We start from the raw sequence: 27460 nt of genomic DNA on the forward strand, positions 1-27460 counted from the left end.
GGGAGGCAGGATTTGTGCTGGGTCATGGCGGACAGGGGGGAGTTAAATATGTGGAGAGGAGAGGAGTTGGCACCTGGGCAGAACTGGAAGATCTGAAAATGTACACCGGTGGGAATGAACGCTCAAGCTGGCTGGCTCTGAAGCAGGTTGTTGACTTAGGTGTATTGAGGAATCAACTTAAAAAGCAGATTGGGATCAATTGGAGAGGGTCTTTTCATTGACAAGGACCTTGCATTTTTGATTAGGACATAGTGGGATGAGGTTGGTATCTTTAGAAGCCTCATCTGGCAAGAAGGGAGAGTGACCAGATGCACCAAGACCAGTTAGAGGGCTGCCTGGTGAGAAGAAATAAAAGCCTGAACTGTATCACCGCGGTGAGGTAAGAAAGAATGGTATATGAGGGAAATGGAAAATCACTACCGAAGGGCAGGGGGTGGGGGGGGATGGCGTAACCGGGTGATGGGCATGAAGGAGGCACGTGATGTGATGAGCACTGGGTGTTATACGCAACTGATGAATCATTGAACACTACATCAAAAACTAATGATGTACTATATGTTGGGTAATCGAATTTAAATAAAAAAAAAGAAAATCACTACTGTCATCATTGCACGACTGCTGCCCCCATAAATACCACAAAAACATGGCATTGCAAGAGAGTAGCATGGATTTGGTAAAACAGGTAAGGGAAGTAGTCAAGAATGATTCTGAGCTTTAGAGGTTCAGTGACTAGGAAGATGACATCATCAACAGGCAAGATGGTGCTCTTCTGGGGAGAGAGGGAAGCAGGCTGCAGTGCTGGATATATTGACTTTGAGGTGGAAGCTGGAGATGCATGTGAAAAGGTCAGGATTTCACTGCCTGCAACCCCTTGCTTTGAATGTTATGTCCTCGTAATGTTGAGTGTTGTAATATTGTCTCTTTCTTGCTCACACCATACTGTCATACTTCCATACCTTTTCTCTTGTGTTACCTCTGAAGAAATGTCCTTCCTACCTTTATGTTTATTATTTTTTAAAGTCAGGTTTAGTGATGTATAATCTACATACAATAAAATCCCATCTTTTCTAAGATGTCTGATTTGAGTATCTACAAAGATGTACAGTCATGTAAACACCACTACACTCACGATATAGAAATTTTTGTGTGTCTTTGGAGTCAATCCCTTCACTCCATCCCCCAAATGCTAATCTGATGTCTGTCCCTATAGTTTTGCCTTTTCCAGAATGTCATATAAATGGAATCATACTTTGTACAGCCTTTTGTGTCTGGCTTCTTTCCTTCGCAAAATGATTTTGAGTTTCACTCATGTGTTGCATGTATCAGTAGTTCATGTCTTCTTACTGCTTAATAGCTTCCCTATTTATGGGTGTGCCATACTTCATCTATACATTCACTACTTGAAGAACAACTGAATTATTTTTAGTTTTTGGCTATTATGCTTAAAGCGACTATAAATTTTCACATACAGGTCTTTGCATGGACATATGTTTTAATTTCTCTTAAATAAATACCTAGGAGAGAGATTGCTGGATCATATATAAATATATGTTATGTATTTAACTTCATAAGAAACTGTCGCTAAACTGTTTTCTAAAGTGATCATACCATTTGCATTCCCACTAACAATGTATGAGAGTTCCAATTACTCTGTATCCTCACAGGCTGTGACTGTTTTGGGTGTCTTCTTTTTTTCTCTCTCTCTTTCTCTGTCTCTCTCAGGAAAGCCGGCTACCCTTTGTCAGCAGCCCCAAGGAGACATCTACGTGGTAATGGTAACCACCCCGTCCCTGCCCAGCAGCCATTGAGGAATGGAGGCTTGCCAGCAGCCACATGAATGAGTTTACAAGTGGATTCTTTCCCCGACTAAGCCTTGAGATGACTGAACCTTGCGATGATTGTAGCCCCCTCTGATAGCTTGGCTGTAATCTCATGAAAGACCCTGATTCAAAACCATCCACCTAAGAGGCTCCCAGAATTCTGACCCCGAGAAACTACGTAAGATAATATATGTTTTAAGCTGCTAAGTTTGGGGTGATTGGTTACACAGCAATATATAGTACACTGAAATAAGACACTGGCATGAAGCTCAACAATGAGGCCAAGTGTGGAATAGAGATTTCATGGCAAATCATGAGAGAAGACTAGTTCTGTATGGATTTTGCTTGAGGTCAGAGCTTCCAACCCTAGTTCTGGGACTATATCCAGACTATATTGCAAAGGATACAAGTAACTTTCAAAATAAAATTAATTTTATTTAATTTAAAAAATTTATTTATTTATTTAAGAGAGAGAGAAAGTGAGAGAGAGCACGAGCGGGGTGGGGACGGGCACAGGGAGAGGGAGAGAGAAAGAAGCAGACTCCCCGCTGAGCCAGGAGCCCGATGTGGGGCTCAATCCCAGGACCCTGAGATCATGACCTGAACCGAAGGCAGATGCTTAACGGGCTGAGCCACCCAGGTGCCCCCAAACAAAATTTATTAAAAAAAATACAGTATTTTGGGGGTTAAGGAGAGGGGGCCACGTACTCAGATAAAGATTGTGTTGTCTCAGTTCTCTGAATTCTAGGTGTCAATCTCCACGCTGATTTTTTCCATCTCTTTATCAACAGTTCTAATGCTATATTTTATGGCATTCTATTCTTTTGACAATTTTCAGGTATATACAAATTCTTTACGTCCCACTCCTCCTTCTTCTCTTTATTCTTTTTCCCCTTGGAATCCAGCTCTAGTGTTTCAGAGAGTGACCCAAGTTAAAACAGCTCCCACGGAACCTGATCAGGTATAGAGAAGGATGAAGTGGGGGAAATCTTTACCTCTATTTCCCAACTGGTCCGCAAATCCCAGAGAGTACATTTATCCTGAAGATGTGAGTATGGGAAACATATGGGTGTGGAGAAGGGCTGGTGGGTTATGGCTGATGCATAATGTCTCAACAAGGCTGGCAAAATAGGGGGGCACCTTTGTGGGAGGCAGAGTCCCCTAGTGAATGATGACTGGGACTCACATCAGCCCCAATGAGTGTGTGACAGCAATTAGAGGCTGAGAGTAGACAGAATCCTTCCATCCTCCAATTCAGTTTGAGCTCCAAGGTGGTTGAGTATGTGGGGAGAGGGATATCAAGGTAATGTTTGTGACAGGGTCTCTTTTTTCCTTAAATGTATTTTTTTTTTTTTTTTGAACAGCAGCCAAGCTTTTAGGCCAGGACAAGCAGCTCTGCTGGTTCCTCCTTGTTGTAGGAATAATGGGATTTCTGTTACCCACACAAAAACCTTGTCTAAAGGAAATCTCCTTTACTTAATAAAAGTGGCTCCGATTCCCTCCCACCAGGTTCTTCACTGCCTCTAAAGCTGCACAGGGCCGTTTATACAGCCACGGAAGGAATATAGACAGGTTTCTAAATGTAGCACCCTTATTTCTCATGGCAAACTAGCTAAGCCCTTTAGGACAGGGATGCCTTAGGCAGACCCACATGACATCTAATTACCCAAGCTGTCCCCTGCAAAATTGGGGTAGCAAGTTCTGTTCTGTTGGGCTTCATTTGTCCCTCCCATGCTGCACTATAAATATAACTGAACTCTCTATCAGTACCATTGGTTTGGGGCAAAACCCACTTCTCCTGTGAAGCTTTTCGCTGAGAGCCCATCCTTGAAAGCTTTCTGTGATGGGAGCGGAAGGAGATCTGTGCAAAGCGAAAGAAATGGGAAAATGTTAAACAAATTACTTTTCACCTGTGAGATTGTCCTCCCTTTTCTCCACAGCCTTATTTGCCTAGTCTATTGACATTTCAGACTAGAGGAAGATTACGCATAATTGTACCCGCCGTTTCTTTATCTTTCGGAGGGTTCAAGTGACAGAGGTTGTTAGCCTGAGAAACAGGATGTTTGCATTATTGATTAGGCTATGCTGTTTTGACTGAAATAGTAGAGAATATTCTTGGCTGCTTTGCATGTGTCAAGTCGGTCTGCTTCTTGTCCATCAATTCTGGGGAGATTTCGTGGCTGCCGCATGTGTTAGACATCACGTCTCACGTTGTTCTTTCAGCCTGTCAGTCACCCTACCTGCTGTGCTGATTAAAAACCTTATCTCAACCCAAAAACTGTCTGGTGCTGTTTTTGTGTCTGTGACCATGGGGTAGTTGTTAGGCACTTTGGGTGATCTTTCTCGTGGATTCCCACTGCTGCGTGTCTCAGCTGTTTGTATAGAGTGGAGGCTCACATATGACTTTACCATTTTCAAATGATTTTACCATTTTCATTTTAGTTGTACTATAGGGGCAGCTGAAGATGAAAACAAACCATTTTGTTCCTTGACTACATTTCTGGCTTATGAAACCAGGCTGTAAAGTCATGGTTTTCAAGCTTTGGTACACAAAATGCAAATTTCTCGGTTCAACTAACGGAGATTTGGATGCAGTAGGTCTCAGATGGGACCCAGGAATCGGATCTTAAACAGCCTGAAAATTCTGGTTATCAATGAAAAATGGGACATACGGCAAGAAATGTAGCCCCATAGCATCAAAGAGTCGAATGGAGGTTAGGAAATCAAGATTCTGTCTTAGTAGCTTCATGACAAGTCGATGAGGATGTTGAGGGAAAATCCCAATACCTCAATTTATAGCAAGCAGATTGTTAGCAACTTAAGGATATGACTTACATCTAGTTTCTCTTTGGTTGTTAATGTACTCTGTACACTTGGTAGATAGTCACTAAATAATGAAATCTACTACTCAATTACCTTAACAAATTTAAGACATCTATTATCATTTACAGAACAATTTTTATTGATATGAGTCACAATAGAGAACTCAAAACTAGACCCCAAATATTTGAGAATTCAGTAGCATTTCAAATTAGTCCAGAAAAATAAAGGATTGGTTATTTCCTACATGGTATTAGAACAACTGATTTGGCATTTAGATTTAAAAAGAAGCTGGATTTCTACTTCACTCTTTAGTCCCAAAAAGTTATAGGTGAATTAAAGATCTAAACTGAAAATAAATAATGCAGTACACATTCTAGAGTAAAAAACGAAGGCTTCTTTTTAGTATCTTGGCATTACATAAAACCAACAAGTCTAAATGTTTAAGATAGATATCTTTGCCTACATAAACCATTGTATGATAAAAATATCATCGGGGCGCCTGGGTGGCTCAGTCGGTTAAGTGGCTGCCTTCGGCTCAGGTCATGATCCCGGGGTCTTGGGATCGAGCCCCGCATCGGGCTCCCTGCGCAGCCAGGAGCCTGCTTCTCCCTCTCCCTCTGCCTGCTGCTCCCCCTGCTTGTGCTCTCTCTCTCTCACTCTCTCTCTCTGTGTCAAATAAATAAATAAAATCTTTAAAAAATATCATAAAGGAGTCAAAACTCAAGCTTAAAATTAAAGATGGAATTAGCAACTTGAGAAAGATTTTTGAACAGGCAGTTTTCATAGAAAAATAACCCATAAATAAACTGTAATTTATGAAATGACGTTTAACCCTGCTCAAAATTACATAGATGCAAATGAAAATAAGATTATTTTTCATCTATTTCATAAAAACTAACATATTTTATAACATTGGCTTTGAGGAACGGTGAAGAGCACTTGAGCAATCTCTATACAAGTTTAAAACACTCATATTCTTTGATCCAATTGCACTTCTAAAAATGTATTCTAGAACTATAATTGTACATGCAACCAGAACAAGGATGATATTTATAGCATTGTTTGTAATAGTTAAAAACTGGAAATGATGCAAATGATCATTAACAGAGGGCTGGTTAAATAATTTATAGTCCATAATACTTTGTGCTATTTAAAAAGTATGGTTAGATCTGCATATCTGGATGTGGAAAAAAACCACCAAAATACATCATTAAGTTTAAAAAGAGGAAAGGGGTTCCTGGCTGACTCTGTCGGAAGAGCATGTGACTCATGATCTTTAGGGTTATGAGTTTGAGCCCCACATTGGGTGTAGAGATTACTTAAAATAAATAAGTTAAGTAAAGAAACTTTAAAAAAATAGAAATAAGTCAGGGTACTAAACAATGTGTATATTTCTATATAGTTGAAGGGGTTCAAGTATAGGCCCCCTGTAGAATGTGCCGCTTTGGCATGGGGATTATTTTGAGCTGAAGACACTTGAGACCCTGTGGGCTCAAGAGAAACTTTGTCCCTCCCTTAACCACATAGAAGAATCTAAATTGGGAGTCTTTCCCAGAATAAGGGTTATTCACAGAGACAAATTTTACCTGAGTGGCCCATCTATATGGTAGGGCAAACATCTAATTACTAAATATCTGCTCTTCTTATCACCCCGTAAAGTGCATTCCTCTCCTCTCAAGACCCAGGCCCCTCTCTCTGAAGTCCCAGACCACTATCGCCCAGACCCCTTTAATCTCCTTTTCCTTAGTTCAGAATGACATATATACTTCATTTTGCCTGTCTTTGGAGTTTCCATGTCTATGTGGATTCCCTGTATGTATGCCTATTTAATTTGATTTTCTCCTGTTAATCTGTCTCATGTTAATTTGGTTCTTAGTCCAGCTAAAAGAATCTTTGAAGGACAGGAATTCTTGTTCCCTGACACAGTAAAACCTCAGAAAATATGTCTATATATGTAGAAAATGTCAGAAAACATTAAGAAATTGTTAAAAATGGATTAACTTTGGGAATGGGAGGGAAGATTTTGGGGTAGAAGGAAGACTTATTTTTCATTATACATACTCTTGGATTGGTTGAAAATTTAAAATCTTGTCATGTATTATTAAAATTACTGAAGAATAAACTACTCGAGAAAGCAAGCGTTTAACATGCCTCAGCTGTTCTGATTATAGCATAATGTTTGTGATAATCATACTCAATTAGAAAGATCAAATTATGTTTAATAAAACAAATCAATTAAGCATATGAAACATTTACAAAGGTGGTTATTTAAAAAATATTCAGTGTGTTGGGGTGACTGGGTGGCTCAGTGGGTTAAGCGGCTGCCTTCGGCTCAGGTCATGATCCCAGAGTCCCGGGATCGAGTCCCGCTTCGGGCTCCCTGCTTGGCAGGGAGTCTGCCTCTCCCTCTGACCTACCCCCGTCTTGTGCTCGCTCTCTCACTCTCAAATAAAAAAATAAAATAAAATCTAAAAAAAAATAAAAATAAAAAAAATTCAGTGTGTAGATGATGAAACTTCATTAGGAAAAATTCATTCATTTAACCTAGCATGTATGAAATTCACTGTGTCATACTGCTGGGCAAAGATGTTCCTGACACACTCTCCATAGCATGATATGCTCTCAGGACCTTGCCTAGGAAAAGTGACTAGTGGGCCTGTCATCCCAGGGTCTTCAGCCAGTCTACCTTCTTGGAAAGGGGCACTCCAAATTTTAGCATCTGAGGAGTAACTATACATGAATGAGGAGTGGTTTGGCTCTCTCACCCACCAGCCCTGCCAGTTATCCAAGAGGAGAATGGCCGGGTATGGGGCAGAACTGTTAATAATACAGGAAAGAACTACATAAAACAATGAGACTTAAAAACATATTTTCGCTACCGGTACTTTACCTGGTTGTAATTGAAGATTGTTATTTCTCCATTAACTAAAAATTCATTTCCCCAGTTATAATTAAAAGTAATATATGCTCCAAAAAAAGTAATATATGCTCATTTTTGAAAGTATGGAGAACCATAATTTATACTGTATTAACAGGAAGAAATGCCTCTAAATGGTGAGCACAAATTCAGTTTCCTCCAACCTTTGTGTTCTGTTTTTCATGTTAAAGAGAATTTGGATGGGGAATGGGAATTATGTATAATTTACTTATATATACATAGGATAAATTCAGAAACATAAAAACTAAAAATATCACTCCTTTCTTTTTTTTTTGTTTCAAGCCTTTATTTAATTCTAGTTAGTTAACATATAACGTAGTACTGGTTTCAGGTGCAGAATGTAGTGATTCAAATGTCACTCCTGAATAGGGAAATCGGGAGTCTGGGGAGAAGGAGAGGTCACAGGCAGAAGGGACTGTTTCGACAACTCCTCTGTCTAATTTATTTATTTTGCCACATCATGTTTAAAAAAAAAATACAAAAGCACTGTAAACTTTAAAAATACTATAAGAACTTTCATATGAATCCCTAATATTCCTCATTCTTATACAGAAACACGAAATAAAAATGAAATCTGTTACTAAATCATAAACCAAATGAAAATAATTTAATAAGAGAAGACAAGAAGCATCATATCTACTTACTCACGCAGATAAAAAAGAAAGAAGAATCAAAAGAAGGCACAAAGGAAAGGGAGAGAATAGAGCAAAATGTCTGAATGGAGGGAAAGGAGGCTATGCGTGAAACTAGAGAGATTTCCTTCCCCTGAAGCTATAAAGGCTCAAGATTTCCACAGGAAGTCTGCTACTTTGAAAATGTACTGTGAATCCTTCGAGATGTAAATGATAGAAATTCATGAATAACGGTGACAACAATTGTCACCAGAAAAAGGTGAATGGATAGAGTGGATCCTAAGAGAAACCATTGGAAGGAGATAATGGAAATCTGAAAGGTGTAAGAACTGAAACAAATCAACTTATCACAGATAATAAATCACAGAACAACTTTGCTTTCTTTGGTCTGTGTCTTTATGTGAAGCAAGAGTTGCTTTTTGTATCCTACAGATCTTCTAGGCCCTCCCCTGGGGAGGTCCTTGCTAGTGTATTTCATAGCCAATTCCTACAGAAATGGCACTGAGCAGAGTAGATGGAGAGAGGAACCTTGGAAGGATCACAATCTCTCGATAAAAGCCAGAGCTGAATCCTGAGGAGCTGGGTAGTTTTAGAGAGAGACATGGATTGGGAATATTGGAGTTAAGTATCCAATAGCTGGCAAGTTGTAACATGTATTCTGTTGTTGTTGTTTAGGAGGAAACTGAGCTTTACCAATGTGAAATTAAAAAAAGGAAAAAAGGCACAATATTGAGAACTAATCAGTCCTCAGAACCATCTCATACTTTCTCTATGCATCCTTATCACAAATCCAAATACATAGTAATGGGTTAGAAAAATCTAAATAGGTATGTGTTTTATTTTTCTGTTTCCCACTAGAATAATGTAAGTCTGGTAATGTTCTGTATCTATTATCTGAAATTTACAGTTCCTCTCCTGTTTTAAGTAAACATCAGGTACTTAGCTAATTAAATGTAATGCTCATAGAGTCTTGTTTATAGGAAAGTGTCAACTTTCAGGATGTTGTGTGTAAGTCTTGATAAAATTACGTAGAAAATGAGTGTACTCTCTTTCCATAGGCTGACCTTGCAGTCACCACCGCCTGAAAATGGCTCAAAACAAAAAATGATCTAAGGGTTGAAACAAGATAAGATCAAATTGATGTCATGGTAATTACATGAAGGACCATTCAATCATTGGGTGGAATTTACTGTTGATCCCTGGGCTTAGATGCAGGTGGGAACACGCAGTTTTTATTACTCTGCTGGTATAAAAGACAAGTGAGGACTTTATTAACTGTAGTTACTGAGAAAACACAAGGCAAAGCTAAAATCCCTCTTCAGATCCACAATCAACTGCCCTGAACACATCCTGCAAAAAGTCCGGAGGCAGGTAATATGAATGAAACAATTTCTGGGATTTTAATTGAGTGAGGAGTAAAATATTCTCTAGTAGAGGTCAGCTAGGCGTATGCCTTAATGAGGAGAGAGAACAGACATTTACACATTCTCTTTTCAGCACTCATGATTAAATTGGGTGGAAGTCTGCAGAACTGTGGTCTGTGATCACAGGCTAAGATGTTATCTAATGGAAACCAGAAACCAAATGTCTCCTGCTGAGATCTGCAAGTGCCTGTCAGTATCTAAAAATTTTCTTCAAGAAATACTGGGTGTCATTTGAAAGATACTAGTTTCAGTGGCTTACAGGGGTCAGGTGGAAGGAGGATAGACATTATATAAGTTGCTGCTATTGTTTTACCATCAGTTTTTATTTACTTGTTTATTTATTTAAAGATTTTTAAATTTATTTTAGAGAGAGGGAGAGAGCATGACCTAGCGTGTGAGTGGGGGCAGGGCCAGGAGAAGGAGAGAAAGAATCTCAAGCAGACTCCCAGCTGAGTGGGGAGCCAGACTCTCCTCCGCTGGATCCAAGGACCCTGAGATCATGACCTGAGCTGAAATCGAGAGTCGAACGCTTAACCGACTGAGCCACCCAGGGGCCCCAAATCAGTTTTTAAATGATGTATTGCTATATCTTCAATCTGGCCAGTGATAGAGCAGCTCACTTGTTTAGCCGAATGACCATAGCTTCTGGTATCTTTTTTTTTTTTTTTAAGATTTTATTTATCCAACAGTGAGAGACACAGCGAGAGAGGGAACACAAGCAGGGGGAGTGGGAGAGGGAGAAGCAGGCTTCCCGCCGAGCAGGGAGCCCGATGCGGGGCTCGATCCCAGCACTCTGGGATCATGACCTGAGCTCAAGGCAGACGCTTAACAACTGGTCTTTTCAATAGATGTTCTCCTGTAGACTTGAATACAGCAACACTGACAATTTTCAGACAACCTTCTTTCCATTTTCTTGTTTCATAAAACACTACAAAAATAAGAGTCAGTGCTATTTTTCAGTTATTACTGATGACTTTGTAATTTTGGACTCCCTTGACCAAATCTAGTTGGGTGTGTTCCAATGAGAGTTTCTGGAAACTTTTGCTAACCTTAGTTATATTTACATGAGCTCGAGTTGAAATGGCAGCTTGCTGGGAAACTGAGACTAGAAAATAAAAGTGCTCTCTTGTCCCTCTTTATTAGTGTTGAGGAACAGGATTTGGGCACATGGAAGAATTATGGGTCCCTTGGGAATACAGAAACTCCATTTAAACTTCACAGGAACTTTTATTTCCTAAGCACTTACAATCCTTTTCCCACTCAAAAATAAGATTTTTTTATGTTAGATCAGAGGAATCTTTTTAATTTTCTGACGATGTCTTTTAAATAATTACTTGACCTAACACCAAATCAATTATTTAAAATATTAGTCATCCAAGTTGCATTGTAATACTTTGCTATAGTCTTGAAATATTTAAAAAAAGATAAGAACAGTTACCATTTATGGAAAGCTCATGTGCTTTCCCTTCAATTTTAACTTTGGTTTTGGTTTAAGTTTCTTTTCTCTCTCTTTTTTTCTTTTTCTTCTTTTTGCAGTAATAGAGTTTTTGAAATTTTGAGTCATATTTCTTACCATTTCCTGCTGAAAAGGGTAGCATGTGAACAATGCTACAAAAGCAATTGATTATGTTCCAGAACAGATTCTCGGTTTCATTGTACATTTCTTATAAATGTGGGACTCAAATTTACATGAAAACTCAAAGTAAGAGCTGAAAATAGAAATAGCAAAATTAGAAGGTAATGTGAATCTTGTTCAAAAAAAGATCAAGATAATCTGCTTTCACAAAGAGAAAATGTACAGGAATCAATTAATATTTCCATTGAGAACAGTACGACCCATAGCACCAAACTTCTATTTTTACAGATTGTGAATCCTAGAGTAGTTTGGTATCAATTTATGATCTTTGCAAATTCTGGTTTTGGTGTATAACATTTCAGCATTACCTATTGTAATGTTGCACAAAGTAATCTGGCAATTTCTTGGTTCATCAGACTCAGAGATAACATTATAAAAATGCTCTAGCATCCTTAATCTGCTGGGGTCTAAGACAAAGAGAGTGTTTAGAGGGGGCTTAGGCTGAACTGAGTGTGGAATCAAGGGCAATATTGGGAATCAAATTAGAAAAGACAATTGTTTTTTTTTTTTTTAAAGATTTATTTATTTATTTGACAGAGAAAATGAGATAAAGAGAGAGAGCATGAGAGGGGGGAGGGTCAGAGGGAGAAGCAGACTCCCCGCTGAGCAGGGAGCCCAATGATGCGGGACTCGATCCCGGGACTCCAGGATCATGACCTGAGCCGAAGGCAGTCACTTAACCAACTGAGCCACCCAGGCGCCCGAAAAGACCATTGTTAACAACATGATCTATATGTAAATCAATGTCCTAAAGGTAGTAATGGATTAACTAAGTACTTCTGGGCCATAGGGGTGGTACAGGTGGAAAAAGTATGATCTTAGGATCAGATTACTTTCCAAGTGCTCTTGGCAGATCCCTTTAATTTTCTGAAGTATAGTTTTCCAATCTATGAAATAGGTGCCATAATAATGCTTTCCTCATGGAGGTATAGAGAGAATCAAACAAAGGAATGTACGTGAAAACCAGTGTTTTCCCCCTTTCTCCCCCACTCAGACACTAGTCCTCATACTTGATCAGGTATAAAATGAACTTTTTATCCAAATGAAATAGCTTTCTTAAGGCTGTTCCGAAGAAGGTAAAGTCAGATAAATATGTAAAATAAAAAAATTACATGGACAAGTTATATTTAAGCTGACACAACATAATGTTGCTCTAAACAAAAAATGTCAGCATCTTATTTAGGGATATACCATCTGAAAAAATCATTTAAGAACTTCATTGTAAAATATAAAGATTTGAAGGCAGTATAGTGAAGTGTGGTTCAGAGCCTGGAGTTAGAATTGTAAAGAGATATTCTAAAATCTTGGCTCCACGAGCAACAAATTTTGTGACTTTGTCTGGGTTACTTTGCCTCAAGAATTTCTTTATCTGCCAAAATGAGAAGACTGCTTCACAAGACTGTCATGAGTATTGAATATATTTATGTGTTCAAGGTGCCCAAAAGAACATCTAGCACACGCAAGTGCTCCGTTAAATGTAGGAATTATTTTTAAAGCAGAGAGTTATTATTATTCCCGAAATCAGTGTTGCAGATACTGTGTAGAATGCTAACTCCAAATTTTTTTTCACACGTTGCTACATTTCCCAAATAGAGTAACTGAATACGTGTTACATACATAACCTCCCACAGAGGAAAAGTAAGGAGACAGTAGAAAGAAGAGAAAGCAGAAAGGCAAGATTGGGGTCCTATATTTCAGACGCTGGAGGAAAAATTTTTGTTATGAGAGAGCAATAGATAATTGTTCCAGTGATCTATTGCTGTGCATCAAGCTACCCCAAAACTTAGTTGGTACAACAAGTTATTGTTCTGTCATGGTTCTGTAGGTGGCCCCGGGCTCACCTGGGCAGTTTTTAACTCGAGTTTCTCATGTATTTGCGATCAGATAGTGGCTGGGGTTGGAGTCCTCTGGAGGCTCGACTGGACTGGTCATCTAGGATGGCTTCTTCATTTCTTACTTCTTGGACTTCTTTTCTCTCTCCATGTGGCTTGGCTTCTTATCGTAGGGTGGTCTCAAAGTAGTAGCACTTTCTATATGGCAACTGTTTTCTAAGACACAGGAAGCAAGAACTGCCAGGAGAGGGCCCGGATACAGCCAACAACTGGCCCAATGTTGCTCCTGCCATATTCTATTGGTTTCAGTGGTCAGAGGGCCTACCTCACTCAAATGGGGTACAAAAATAGACACACTGTGGGTTTGTTTTTTTTTTTTAAGATTTATTTATTTATTTGAGAGAGAGATAGAGAGCATGAGCGGGGAGCAGCAGGCAGAGGGAGAGGGAGAAGCAGATTCCCCGCTGAGCAGGGAGCCCGATGCGGGACTCGATCCCAGGATCCTGAGATCATGACCTGAGCCGAAGGCAGATGCTCAACTGACTGAGCCACCCAGGCGCCCCTAGATACACTGTGTTTTGACGTGGAAATGGCAAAGTCATAGTACAGAAGGAATGTAGGCTGAGAGATATTTTTGTTGCCATCTTTGGGAAGTACAACCTGCCATAGAAATGAAACCTTAGGGCAAACGAACAACAAAGGAGCTTCTCTTTGAAGCTCTTCTGCTGTTTTTATCACAGAAAAACAAATCCTTATAAAATAAGGTGCCAGGGAAGAGAAATCAATAATCCTGGCCTCTCTGTTGTATTATTGAAAAACTTCAAGGCAAATGAAATATGTTTTTATGCTTTAATGCTTTTAAATGGGAATGATGCTTGGTGTGTCAAAAGATTGCATAAAAATAGCTCAGATAAACATAACAAAATACAATGCACAAATCTTAAAAGTTACAAGAAACATTCTTATATTACTATAATAATGCTCCATATAAAACTTTTCTAGCTTTCAGGTATTTTACTTTTCTGAGTGCTAAATTGATACTACCCAATGTTTTACTCCTGCCAGCATTTATTACTCCAATAATGTTAATTTTAAAAATTGGGTATCTTAAAACAACAAACATTTGACATTCTCATTTAGAACAATAGTTTATGGTGCATAGAGTCTGTCTTATCAAAATTTCTAATTGATTTAGTATGCAGACAATTTAAAAAATGCTGATGTGCTAGGAAAACCAGAGGGTAATGGAAAAACCAAGATTTTAATTCCATAATTAAGTTAACATTGTAAAGTGCTTTTAAGTAACAATTAAAGTAGAAAGTATGCATCTTATTATAAGCCCCCTTAAATTTATTCAATTAATAAAAGAAACTTCTTAAAATATAGTTAAAAGAATGGTCATAAAGGGATTAAAATCATTTTCATAAATCCATAAGCCCTTCAGTTTTCTTCTAATTACTGCTTGCTTTTTCCCTTTCTTTTTAAAATAAATATTTTTTAAGATAACTATCTTAAGGTCATCTTTTGTTTGGTGCTTCTTTATGGAAACCTCTGTTTTTTGTAAAGCATAAATTGTACAAGTTGTGCTGTATATTTCTCTTGTCCATGGGACCCCTTTTTTCCATTTTCTTTCTCCCCATTTCATCTGGAAAACAAGTTGGCTCCCTTTAAAGATTTTGTGAAAGCACTGTTGTTGTTGTTGTTTTTGTAAAGCACTTTTTGGCATTTAATAAACCTTCTCCCTCCACAAGGCTTCCAGCTACCAGGACACAACCCACTCCCCCCCACCGCCCATTTCTTCTCCTCAGCTCTTCTACTGAAGAATTTGGCCTTCACCATGACAGGCTGTTCTGGGAGCTTTCCCTTTCCCAAAACTTCACAGTAGTCAGATCGCACCACATCAATGATAGGAGCAGCTCCAGTCCTGTTTCTGGCTGCATTTCCTCCGAGTCTGCTGACGGACTTGGTCCCACAGTTTGTCAAGGTTGACAGCTGGGCAGAAGCTCTGGTTCCTCGTTAAGTGGTCAGGCCTCATACCAATTTTTCCAAAGTAACCCGGGTATTATTTGTCGAAATTGATCCTGTGCCGCTGATGGAAGCACCAGCATGACCCTGGACGCTGGGTGCTTCCAGTGCTTGTCCAGGCGGCCTTGGCCGTGGCTCACGTGCCCCCAAAGGTTCCGGGTCTTCCTCAGTCTGGATGGCAGGTGGGCAGCCTTAGCGAAAGAGGCACAAAATGCTCTTAAGTGGCTGATGGACGGAAATCCCATCCCAAATATTGCCACTGAGCTGTGTGACTCCACTTGGCTTATTTTCCTCTGGATCCTGGGGCACTCTGAGGCACACTGTTTGCCCACCTGTAGCTGCTTCATAAATTGTGGGGACTACTGAATCCATGAAACTCCTGCACAAATATCAAAACACTAAAATATGTATTTACTGCTGGAGAGATTCTCTTTCGGTCAAGTAGATGTTTTTTATTCTCATTTGCTTGTTGTCTCTCCTTTTTCATGTCCTCCACCCAGCAAATGCCTCAGTGTCGACAAATACTTTCATGACAGCATTCTTCACTCTCATGGTTACTTGCTTTTGTATCTGGGTCAGATAGCAAGAATCTTATTCAAGTTTGTGTCATCCGTGCTTGGCACGGTGCCTGACATGTAGCAGGTGCTTATTCAAAGTCTTCAAACCTTTCAAGTGTTCAACTTGGACCTTAAATTTTGCGCTTAACAGCACTGAGCTCCCGTCAAAGTATCCCCAACTCGTCTATTTATTTACTTATTTTTATTCTATTTTAAAATTATTTTTTAAAGATTTCATTTATTTATTTGTGAGAGATAGCACGAGAGAGAGAGCAAGCACGAGTTGGGGGGGTGCCCTGAGGGAGAGGGAGAAGGAGACTCCTACAGAGCAGGAAGCTCCACGGGAGGCTAAATCCCAGGACCCTGGGATCATGACCTGAGCCAAAGGCACTTAACTGACTGAGCCACTCAGGTGCCCCCCAACCCATCTTTTTATAAGATAGAGAAAATAGTAATTATCTATATCAAAGAGTGGATGAGATGACTGGGGACAGATTGTGGGAGCATTAACCAGTCTCTCCTTGTCCCCCCAATTGCTCAGCCATCCACAGCACCACCTTTGGAAAAACTATCAGTGAATGTGTTAACGGGTCTGAAGGTCTCTGTGGTGCCTGGAAGCAATGTCTGAATGTCTAGTTGGAAGAACTGGGAACCTGGAGGATTATTGAGGCTAAGGGCTGGAGCATGGGATCATGCACGACACTCATGCTGGACCTGCGGTGCAGAACACATTACGAGAACAAGGTTGAAACACACTGCAACTAGAGTGCAGTAGTTGCCAGGGTCACTCCAAGCCGAGTTTCCTTACTACTGGCCCCAAGCTCTTTAAATTCGTCCACCTGGAAACAGAGGTGGTCACTCAGCTGGTGACTCAGAGGTGAGCCTACTCTGTGGAAGTTGTGGGATGATGGATTCCAAACATTCTACTTTCCCTTGTGACTTTCTTCCTTCAGATCTTTCCTCAAGGTGAGCTATGCCTAGCTTCTCTCACCAGGCAAGACGCAAAACCAACAGGTCTATCCTCTGTTTAATAAACAGTTACTGAATACCTATCTCATGCCAGGCAACGTGCCAGGGATTAAAGACTTTACTCTAAAGGTTCCCTTTCCTTAGTTACTGTTCACTGAAGGCAGCTGACTTTTCCTCTCCTTGGTAGTTAGCTGGGTTAGATGGGCTAATGAGGTGAAACCTTAGGTTAACTAACTCTCTAGAAGTCAGTTAGATTTCTACCATTTTGTTAACAAAGAACAGTGCCTCTAGTCTTAGCCAGTCATCTCAAAAGTGCGCTATGAGTCAGATGGGCTTCTGGGTGTGGAGAGTATGGATGAGTCACCCCTGCCATCACCACCTTGAGAAAACCTGAAACCCTTACTCTCTGGCGGGGGGGGGGGGGGCGGGGGAGCAACGGCAGCATCCTTGCAAGTGAAGGACGGGATGTCACATTGTACCAAACACTTGTAATCTTCTTGGAGCAACCTTTTGTGTATATGTACATTTCCGCGTGTGTATGCATACATGTGTGTACAGATCTGTACAACACTCATCTACCCATATATAAGTGTATAAAAACATTTAATTAGCCTTGAGGTCTTTCCATACTCTGGCAGACAGGCCAGGATTGTCAATAGACAGGCACCTAACTTTATAAGGATTTTTTTTTTTAGATTTTATTTATTTATTTGAGAGAGAGAGAGAGAGAGCATGAGAGGGGGGAGGGTCAGAGGGAGAAGCAGACTCCCTGCTGAGCAGGAAGCCTGACATAGGACTCGATCCCAGGACCCTGGGATCATGACCTGAGCCGAAGGCAGATGTCTAACCCACTGAGCCACCCAGGCGCCCCAGGGATTTTTTCCTGTGATAAAAACAGAGCAGAGGAGCTGCAAAGAGAAGCCCCCTGGTTATTCATTGCCCCTAAGTTTTAATGTGATAGCGGGCTGTATTTCCAAAGAATGCCACAAAAGTATCTTAGACTAAATTACCTCTGTAGCATGAGAGTATGTGTGCCACATCCACATCAAAAAGTGGGGTGTCCATTTTTGTACCCCATTTGACATACAGGGTGTGTGTGTGTATGTATAGGATACTTGGTCTATTTGGCTAGCTAGCTTGTGTGTACTGGGAGAGAGTTTACCTATTTCGTAAATCATTAAATATATTCATTATATATAATCACAATAGATAATATGAAAACATGAAATAATAATATTAAATTCTGGCAATAATATTCTTTTATACTTTCAAGAATGCTCTCTTTTCCTCAGTCTTATCAAGAATTTAAATTTGTGCACACATATAGTTTGATGTAAACTCAGAGATGAGACACCCAATTTAAACCTTGAAGCTCTTACGTATGCTTAATGCTTTCTTTTTTTTTTTTAACATTTTATTTATTTATTTTGATGGAGAGAAAGAGAGAGAGAGACAGCGAGAGAGGGAACACAAGCAGGAGGAGTGGGAGAGGGAGAAGCAGGCTTCCCGCAGAGCAGGGAGCCTGATGCAGGGCTCAATCCCAGGAGCTGGGACCATGACCTGAGCCGAAGGCAGACGCTTAACCACTGAGCCACCCAGGCGCCCCGGATGCTTTCTTTTAATTCTTATGACTTTTATATCTTAGCATAGCATGGCTTCTATCTGTGGCATATTTAACACTTATAGTTTCACATATTAGCCAGCTACAAATTAGGGAATTCTGTGAGAACATATGGTCTCTAATGAATTTATTATTTGAAATTATTTTACTTTATTAAACATTTATTCTAAGTCCCCATTCAAAAGTTATCTTGTTCCTTCGTGACAGTTCTACATTAGCAACTTTGGGTCGATACTATTATTGCTGTTCTAAAGTCCCAGTGCAACATAATGGCATCTACTCTGTGCAAGACTCTAGGCCGGGGATGGTGGTGGATCAGAGGGGCAGTTTCTACCCGTAGGAGGTTTTTGCAGAAATGGAGAGACCAACATGTCCATAACTGGCTAGAGTTAGGGCGATTGCGGAACTTCATCTAAGAATTCTAAGCAAAGCAGTAGGTGGATGCAATGGAGAGAATTATGTATTCTGGCTTTGGGGTTGTTTGAAACCTTCACGGGGAAGCTGGCGGCTGGGCAGCTCCTTAAAGGACTGAGGTGGATGGACTGAGATGGAGGAGAGAGGCTTTCCCGGCCAAGTTGAGAGAACATACATTCCCTCAGACTCCCACCATTCTGATGTGGCAGGTGGAGGGAGGTAAGAGCATGTTGAGGGCACCCTGGAGATGCACCGTGGGGTCAGATGTACAGAGTCTGTGATGTCTGCAAGGCACTCACTCGGAATGCCAAGAGAGGCTGAGGTGAGGAACTCTGGTTTAGATTGAGCATATTGTGCAAAATAGCATAAATCCCAGCTGAATGTAATTATTTTTCCTGTCCTGATATTTTTCTCCCAAATTCCAAAACAGAAGGACCTAAAGGTGATCAGAATGATAAAAATATTTATTAAAATGTTTTCAAGATTTGAAGGTTAATCCTTTTCTGCTTGATTAATCCCATTTCTTTTTAAAATAAAGATAAATTCACTTCTGTTACTGAAAGCTACAGCAATGGTGACTTCGGTTCTGCTTTTTCAATCTTCTCTTCATTTTCTCATAAAGCAGATTCTGAAATGTGCGTTGACTTCATACTCTCACATTCTGCAATCTTGTTATAAATGTTTCTCTCTGAATTAATTCTGATATAATTGTTCGCTGCATAATGCTGAATTTTCATAATATATGAGCTGCAATATCAAAGCACAAAAATGATACTAGTTTAAAAAAGGAAACCGGTTTCAATTCTGAAAATTTCCTTGTGGCTTTGTATATCACTTAAGCAGTGATTCTCGGACTTTTTGGTCTCAGAAACTGTTTATGTTCTTAAAAATTGTTGAAGAGTCCAAAGAATTTTTTATGGAGTTATATTTCTCAATATTTACTGATTTAGAAATGTTAGAAAAAGTTTTAACATATGTATTCATTTTAAAACAGTAAGAATTAACCCATCACATGTTGACACAAATATACATTTATAAAAAAACGACAACTTCCAAAACAAAAAAATTAGTAAGAAAGGTGGCATGGTTTTATCTTTCTATAATTTTTTTTTGAAAAACTGGCCTAATAGAACATAGCTAGATTCCCATGTGCATCTTTACTCCATCTGTTGCAATTGCACGTCACGTAGCCTCTAGAAAATTTCTCTGAAGACTCATGAGAGACTGAGAACGAAAAAGGTGAATGGTATCTTAGAATTACTATGAAAATCATTTTTACCTCACAAACTCGCTGAAAAGTGTTGAGAGTCCCCAGATCACACCTTGAGAACCACCAACTTAGAACAATGTTTGTTCGGTGCTAATTAGGTGTGGAGATAAATAACACCTATAATTACTTATGTATAGGTATATACGTCAGGGAGAAATAATAACATACCTTTGTTTTAGCCTTACCTATATTTATACGGTTTGTTTTTCTATATTATAAACTGTTAGTTCTGCTGACAATTTTTTTCTTAAAAGATGTATAGGTTGATATAAACCTTTGGCAAAAATATGGCCTCATTCTGTCAATCTGCATGAAAAATAACCACAAATTTTGACTCATGCAATTTTAAATCTTATTTTAGAATGCCTTTTTTTAAAATAAACTTTTTGTTTTGAAAAATTATCGATTTAGAAGTTGCATAATTATGTACAGAGAAGTCCTGGGTATACTTTAGCCAGTTTCTCCCAAAGATAATACTGTGCCTGGCTGTAGTAGGATGTGAAAACCAGGAAATTGACTTTGGTACAATCCACAGAGCTTAGTCAGATTTCACTGGTATTGTGTGTGTGTGCGTGTACGTGTGTGTGAATGTGTGTGTAGTTCCATGCAATTTTATCCCATGTGTACAATAGCGTGACAAATATCACAATCAAGATTCAGAACTGTTCCATCACCATGTGGCTCTCTTTATAGCCACACTTATCCCCGCCTCAACTCCCTCCCCAGCACTAACTCCTTAAAACTGCTGATTTATTTGGCATCTCTCTAATTTTATTTTATTATATGGAGTGTTATATAAGTGTGGGATCATGCAGCATGCAACCTTCACTCAACACAATATCCTTGAGATCCATCTGCCTTGCATATGTATCAATATGTATCAATATGTGTTCTTTTTGTTGCCACATAGTATTCGCTGGTGTGGATGTACTATTGCTTCTATAGCTATTTATCTATTGAAAGCAGTTTGGACTGTTTCCAGTTTTTGCCTATTATAAATAAAGCTGCTCTGAACCTTTGTATACAAGGTTTGTATGAACATAATTTTCATTTCTTTGAGATAAATGACTGAGTACAACTGTTGGGTTATATGGTAAGTTTTATAAGAAACCCCCAAATGGGGTGCCTGGGTGGCTCAGTTGTTAAGCGTCTGCCTTCTGCTCGGGTCATGATCCCAGGGTCCTAGGATCCGAGTCCCACATCGGGCTCCCTGCTCAGCGGGGAGCCTGCTTCTCTCCCTCTCCTTCTCCCTCTCCCTCTGCCTTCTGCTCCCACTGCTTGTGCGCTCTCTCCCTCTCTCTGACAAATAAATAAATAAAAATCTTAAAAAAAAAAGAAAGAAACTCCCAAATGATTTTTCATTTTATTTTCCCCCAACAATGTTTGAATTATCCTGTTTCTCTGCATCCATACCAGCATTTGGTATTATTAGTATGTTTTGTTTTAGTTATTCTGATGGATATATACTATTTCGCTGTAGTTTTAATTTGCATGTTACTAATGGCTGATGATGTTAAATGCTTTCCTTGTACATATTTGCCATCTAGATATCCTTTCTGCTGCAAAACACATTTTTGTCTTCTCTCTCTTTCTCTTTTTTAAAGATTTTATTTATTTATTTGAGAGAGAGAGAGAGAGAGAGAGAGTAGGGGGAAGGGTAGATGAGATGGAGAGAGAAAATCTCAAGCAGATTCCCTGCTGAGTGCAAAGACTGATGCGGAGCTCAATGTCATGACCCGGAGGCCATGACCTGAGTGGAAACCAAGAGTCAGTCACCTAACAGACTGAGCCACCCAAGTGCCCCTGCAACACCCATTTTCTAATTGGATTTTTTTCTGTTGAGTTTTGAGAGCTTATTGTCTATTCTAGATACTAGCCCTTTGCTGGATATGTGGCTTGCAAATATTTTCTTCAAGCCTGTGCCTTGTATTTTTATCTTCTTAACAAAGGATTAACCCATAATTTGGATGAGGTCCAATTTATTAATTTTTCTCTTATGCGTCATATTTCTGTTGTTAACTCTAAAAACTCTTAACCTAGTCCTTGGTCCCCCAATTTTTTTTCTATTTTTTAATAAAATTTTATAGTTTCACATTTTACATTTGTCTATAATTCATTTTCAATGATTTTCATACAAGGTATGAGGTTTACATTCAATTTTTGTTTGTTTGCCTGTGGGTGTCCAGTTGTACGGCAGCCATCGTTGAAAAGGTTGAATTCCTGCTAAATTGTTTTGGCATCTTCGTCAAAAGCCAGCTGGCCATATTTGTGTGGGTCTATTTCTGGGTTCTCTGTTTTGTTCTACGGGTCTATGTATCTATCCCTCTGCCAATATCACTCAGGTTTGATTACTGTTTCTGTATACTAAGTCCTAACACTGGGAATAGTGAGTCCTCCCACTTTCTTTCTTAAATTGTTTTAGCTATTCTAGATCTTTTGCCTTTCAACAATAACCTTGTTTATGTCTACAAAAGCTGTTCTGGGGTTTGGATAGGCATTTCATTCAATAAAAAGTTCAAGTTGTAAATAATTGACATCTTTACCATGTTGAGTCTTCCAATTCATAAACCTGATATCTCTCTCCATTTATTTAGGTTTTCTTTAATTTATTTCATAATTTTCAGCATACAAGTCCTATATATATTTTGGTAGATTTAAACTTAAGTATTTTCTCTCCTTTTTTTTTTTTTTAAAGATTTTATTTATTTATTTGACAGAGAGAGAGAGACAGTGATAGAGGGAACACAAACAGGGGGAGTGGGAGAGGGAGAAGCAGGCTCCCCGCCAAGCAGGGAGCCCGATTGGGGCTCGATCCCAGGACCGTGGGATCATGACCCGAGCCAAAGGCAGATGCTTAACGACTGCACCACCCAGGTGCCCCAGTATTTTATTTTCTTGGAGCAATTGTAAATGGTATTATGTTTTAAATTTGTTTTCACATTATTGTTTTTAGTATGAGGAAATGCAATTCATTTTTGTGTGTTGATCTTATGTCATGCAATCTTGTTGAACTCACTAATTAGTTCCAGGACCTTTTCTATAGGTTCCTTTTTTTTTTTTTTAACATATACAGATAATTTTATTTCCTCCCTTTCAATTTGTGTGCCTTTAATTTCTTTTTCTTGCCATATTGCACTGGCTAGAACTTCCAGTAGTATACTGAATAACAGGTGAGAGTGGACATCCTTGCCATGCTGCTGATCTTGGGGGGAAAACATTCGTTTTTCACCATTAAGTATGATGTCAGCTGCAGGTTTTTTGTAAATGTTCTTTATCAAGTTGAAAAAACTCTTTTGACTCTTGTTTGTGGAAACTTTTTATTATGAAAGAGTATTGAATGCTGTCAAATACTTTTCTGTGTCAACTGATATATCATATGATTTTCTTCTTCTTTATCTTATTGATATGGTAGATTACAGTAAATGATTTTCAAATATTGAACCAACCTTGCATATGTGAATTATTTGCAGTTGGTCATATATAAATCTTTTTATACATTTCTGGGTTCAATTTGCTATTATTTTGTTCAGGATTTTTAAAAAAATTTTTGCATCTAATTTCATGAGGTATACTGGTCTTTCGTTTTCTTTCTTTCGTTCATTCATTCATTCTTTCTTTCACACTGAATTGGTCTGGTTTTTGTGTCAGGGTAATCGTGGCCTTGAAAAATGAGTTGGGAACTATTCCTTCCTCCTCTATTTTCTAAAAGAGATTCTGTAAAGTTGGTGCTAATTCTCCTTTAAATGTTCTGAATTGTCTTTTTATTGGTAATTGATGCTCTGTTCATCTTATCTCTCATGGTATGAACATGAGTAATCCATAACATTTTCACTTAAAAAATAGGAATAAAAACTTGCCCATTTTATCTTATATGAAGTTTTTGTAGGATATGTAGGGATACAATCCAATTCCCTGTCACCCCTTTCTCAGGTGCGGTGAGGTCAATGCTGGATACGGTCAATCACAGCTGACCTTGGCTAGCCTGATCTTATGCACTCAAAATGTTTAGGTAAAGCTGTATCTACAGGTATAAATAAGTCAAGAAATGCATTTAGGAAAACTTTGATAAACATTCTCTGCTGTCTACTCTTGCCACATTGCTGAGCTAGCATTTACTGTTGCACACTGATAATGAGACTTAGAGCTCACTACCACCGGTGAATAAAAAGCAGGAAAGACATTGTCCTTACCTTCTGTTCTCCCACCTGAGAATGTAGGAATGGGAAGGATGAACTCAAATGCTTATACATTTTATATATCATATATAAGCTTATCTATTTTGCATAAGCTTATCTCTCTCTCTCTGTCTTCTTAGACATTATCTAGTTTAAGTTTCATGTCTTACAAATAAGCACACCGAGGCTTAGCAGAATGATATATTTAAAAAGATAATTTTTTATTAGCATCAAGTCCAATTCTATTAGTTTATATGTGAAATGGAAAGATTTGATTCCCTAGCTCTTTCCTAAGGAAAAATTGCTTTCTTATTTACATGGCTCCAGAGTGTGTTTGGAGCTGTAAGCTAAGGGGTCAAGACACTGATGACTATTATTAGTAGTAATGTTAAACCTACTAGTTGTTTTTATGACCGGTAAGCCAATTTTAGAGTAACTTTGTTTTCCTTGTCTGTTTTGCAGGAGAGCCATGGATTATTACAGAAAATATGCAGCTGTCATTCTGGCCACATTGTCTGTGTTTCTGCATATTCTCCATTCCTTTCCTGATGGAGAGTTTGCAATGCAGGGTATGTGACCAAAAGGATTTGCAGTGATAGGAAAAACACACATTCCTAGATGTACATCAATAACTCCATTAATTACATTTCCACCTCCTTTTCAGATGATATAAATCTTTGCTGCTGGGTATATATCCGGGCACTTTTAGATTGTAAACATAAAGTTAAATTAGGTCCAGAAAATGTATAGTGAAAATTTATCTAACATGTCCATTTAAATAGCAGCATGTACATTTTCATCTGAACTATATTCCTTATTATTCTTTATTTGAGTTTTATAAGCAGAAAATGCTCCTTATTCAGTTAGCTCAGTTTTTTTTTTTTTACATTTCTCCTAGAAGATTTGAGAAGATTTTAACATTGCCTTTGTAGATGAATTTTCACATCAGTTAACAAGTGAGAAAAACAAAACCATTTTATGCAGTACATTTGTTTTGCTGTATTGTTTGAAAAATCTCATATAGTAGCTGATATAATTCCATATGCTATGAAACTGTGAGCTACTATTAGTTATGGTTTTTCTTAGACAATTGATAATATTTTAATCCCAGTTCTCAAGTGCGGATGCTCCATCTAATATCAGGCTCTCCACTCACCAAGCTTTCTTAATTCTGACATATTTTTCTCTGTCAATATTTGGAGTTTCCATGGGGGAAAACAATAGCATGTTCTAAAGGGGAAAATATTTTGCCTCTGGGCAAAATTCTCCTTTCAGATGAGCATGGTGTTTTCATCTGTCAAGTTTTGTGCTCCCTATAAGCATGCTGTTGGCATTGGGATAGAGAATCCATGGTTGAAGAGACAGAAACTACTACTCTTTTTTTTTTTATGTTTATGTGAGAAGCTACTACTCTTGAGATCTCCCATGCGTATCTGCAAAAATTATTTCCTGTGAAAATAAGTATAATCAGTACAAATAGATACTATGAATGAAAGTTAACAGCCAAAAAGTGTTTATTATTTTTCTTCTATTTCCAATGGAAAAAGAATATTTACCATCTCATAATCAGGGAAAATTCAGTTTCTTTTTTTTAAATTTATTTTTCAATTAAAAAAAATAAACTCTATGCCCAACGTGGCACTCGATTTTACGATCCCTAGATCAAGAGCCACATGCTCCACCACCTTAGCCAGGTGCTCCTGTTTCTTTTTGAGTTATTTTTGGATTATTTTACTCTTTGCCTTTTTTGGTGATAGGCTGCCCAGAATGCAAGCTAAAGGAAAACAAATACTTCTCCAAGTTGGGTGCCCCAATTTATCAATGCATGGGTTGCTGCTTCTCCAGAGCATATCCCACTCCAGCAAGGTCCAAGAAGACAATGTTGGTCCCAAAGAACATCACCTCAGAAGCCACATGCTGTGTGGCCAAAGCATTTACCAAGGTGAGAACTTAGAGGGCCCCAGAAGTTTTCTAACAGTCCAACCTGAGAAATGTTCCCAGAACATATCCATGGGGTTTAATGTCAGAGGTGTCTAATGACCCATCCTTCGCTTGACATTGGTACAGGGATTTGTCCCCTTAAATCAAAAGTAACCTTGTGGGGACAGGCTAGATTTATTCAGAATGACAGGAACAGCTGTGGAGGTGATGAGGGGTAGGTTGGAAGAGAGTATAACATACACACACAGTGCAAACCTAATCTTTTAGAGTGAAATATTAGCTGAAATGGAGAATGTGCAAATGGAACAAGCATCTATTTAGTCCAGCTGGCTACAGACAATTTTATTTAACATTTTTCAATTTTGTCCCTCCATCCATCCAACCATCCATCCATCCATCCATCCATCCATTTTTTTTTCTCCCTTTCCCTTTAGGCCACAGTGATGGGAAATGCCAAAGTGGAGAACCACACGGAGTGCCACTGCAGTACTTGTTATTATCACAAATCTTAATGTTTTGCAAAGAGCATGTTGATGACTGCTGATTTCCTGGAGTGAAAAATTAATTTTTTCAGTGTTTATGGCCTTGTGAGATAAAACCCTCTTTTTCCTTACCATACTCCTTTTGGCATGCTTCGAGGATACTGCAGCTTTATTGCCTTTCTCTTTATCCTACAGTATAATCAGAAGTCTAGTTCTTTTCATTTGGAGTGAAGTACAGCATTTAGCATGACCATAAAAAGTTAGTTCCTCTGCAAATAAAGCCTTTTAAATCATCATTCTATCATTGGATTCTAATTTTTTCTTAAAAGTTTAAAGCCAGTTACTTTTGATAAGATTAATTGAAGGGAGTGAGCCAATGGGTAAGCTGGGATTCCGTGTACTCAGTGACCCCAAAGAACATTGATTCCACCAAGACTTCTAGTTTTATAACTAATCAGTGGGCTAGTTGTGAAACAATCTGTTGGGGTGAGGAAAGAAAACATAAGAACTTCTACCACTATTCATTTTTATATCACCCCTTTGATGACTTTTTAAGAAAAGTACATATACATTAGTATGGTAATAAGTGTGTAACATTTATAAATAAATAATTATGCATACATTGAGGATGTTTGGTCAGACACTTTCTACTGGGAGAGGTGTGCAAAATTAGGAAAAAACATTAGAGAACACTGCTGTAAGTTTTGAGCAAGACAAAATCCTCCCCAGCCTGAAGTTTCTATCCACTTGGCTTATACCTAGCCAAAAAAAGAGTACATTTTATTAGTCCCTGGCAACTAGGTTATAATTGAAAGGTGGCTAAGGAAAGGGCATTGTTGTCCTCAACTAAAAATTGGGCATTGCTTTGATATTCCAGAGGCATTGGCTCTTACATTCCACA

General features: G+C 38.7%; 1 protein-coding gene across 7 annotated transcripts; it reads left to right on the forward strand.

Moving 5' to 3' along the window:
* Positions 1 to 26855, forward strand: CGA (glycoprotein hormones, alpha polypeptide). Of its 7 annotated transcripts, none has more exons than XM_027602728.2 (6): positions 1 to 379; positions 1723 to 1998; positions 2726 to 2868; positions 24599 to 24705; positions 25894 to 26078; positions 26512 to 26855. In XM_027602728.2, coding segments are annotated over exons 3-6 (372 nt in total). In that variant the 5' UTR covers positions 1 to 379; positions 1723 to 1998; positions 2726 to 2866; the 3' UTR covers positions 26590 to 26855. The 7 variants fall into 7 exon arrangements, with proteins under 7 accessions (XP_027458529.1, XP_027458532.1, XP_027458528.1 ...); XM_027602729.2 differs by lacking the exon at positions 1 to 379 and adding an exon at positions 772 to 845; XM_027602731.2 differs by lacking the exon at positions 2726 to 2868.
* The last annotated feature ends 605 nt before the right edge of the window (positions 26856 to 27460 follow it).

This window comes from Zalophus californianus, chromosome 7, assembly GCF_009762305.2.
Source record: "Zalophus californianus isolate mZalCal1 chromosome 7, mZalCal1.pri.v2, whole genome shotgun sequence".
NCBI lineage: Eukaryota > Metazoa > Chordata > Mammalia > Carnivora > Otariidae > Zalophus > Zalophus californianus.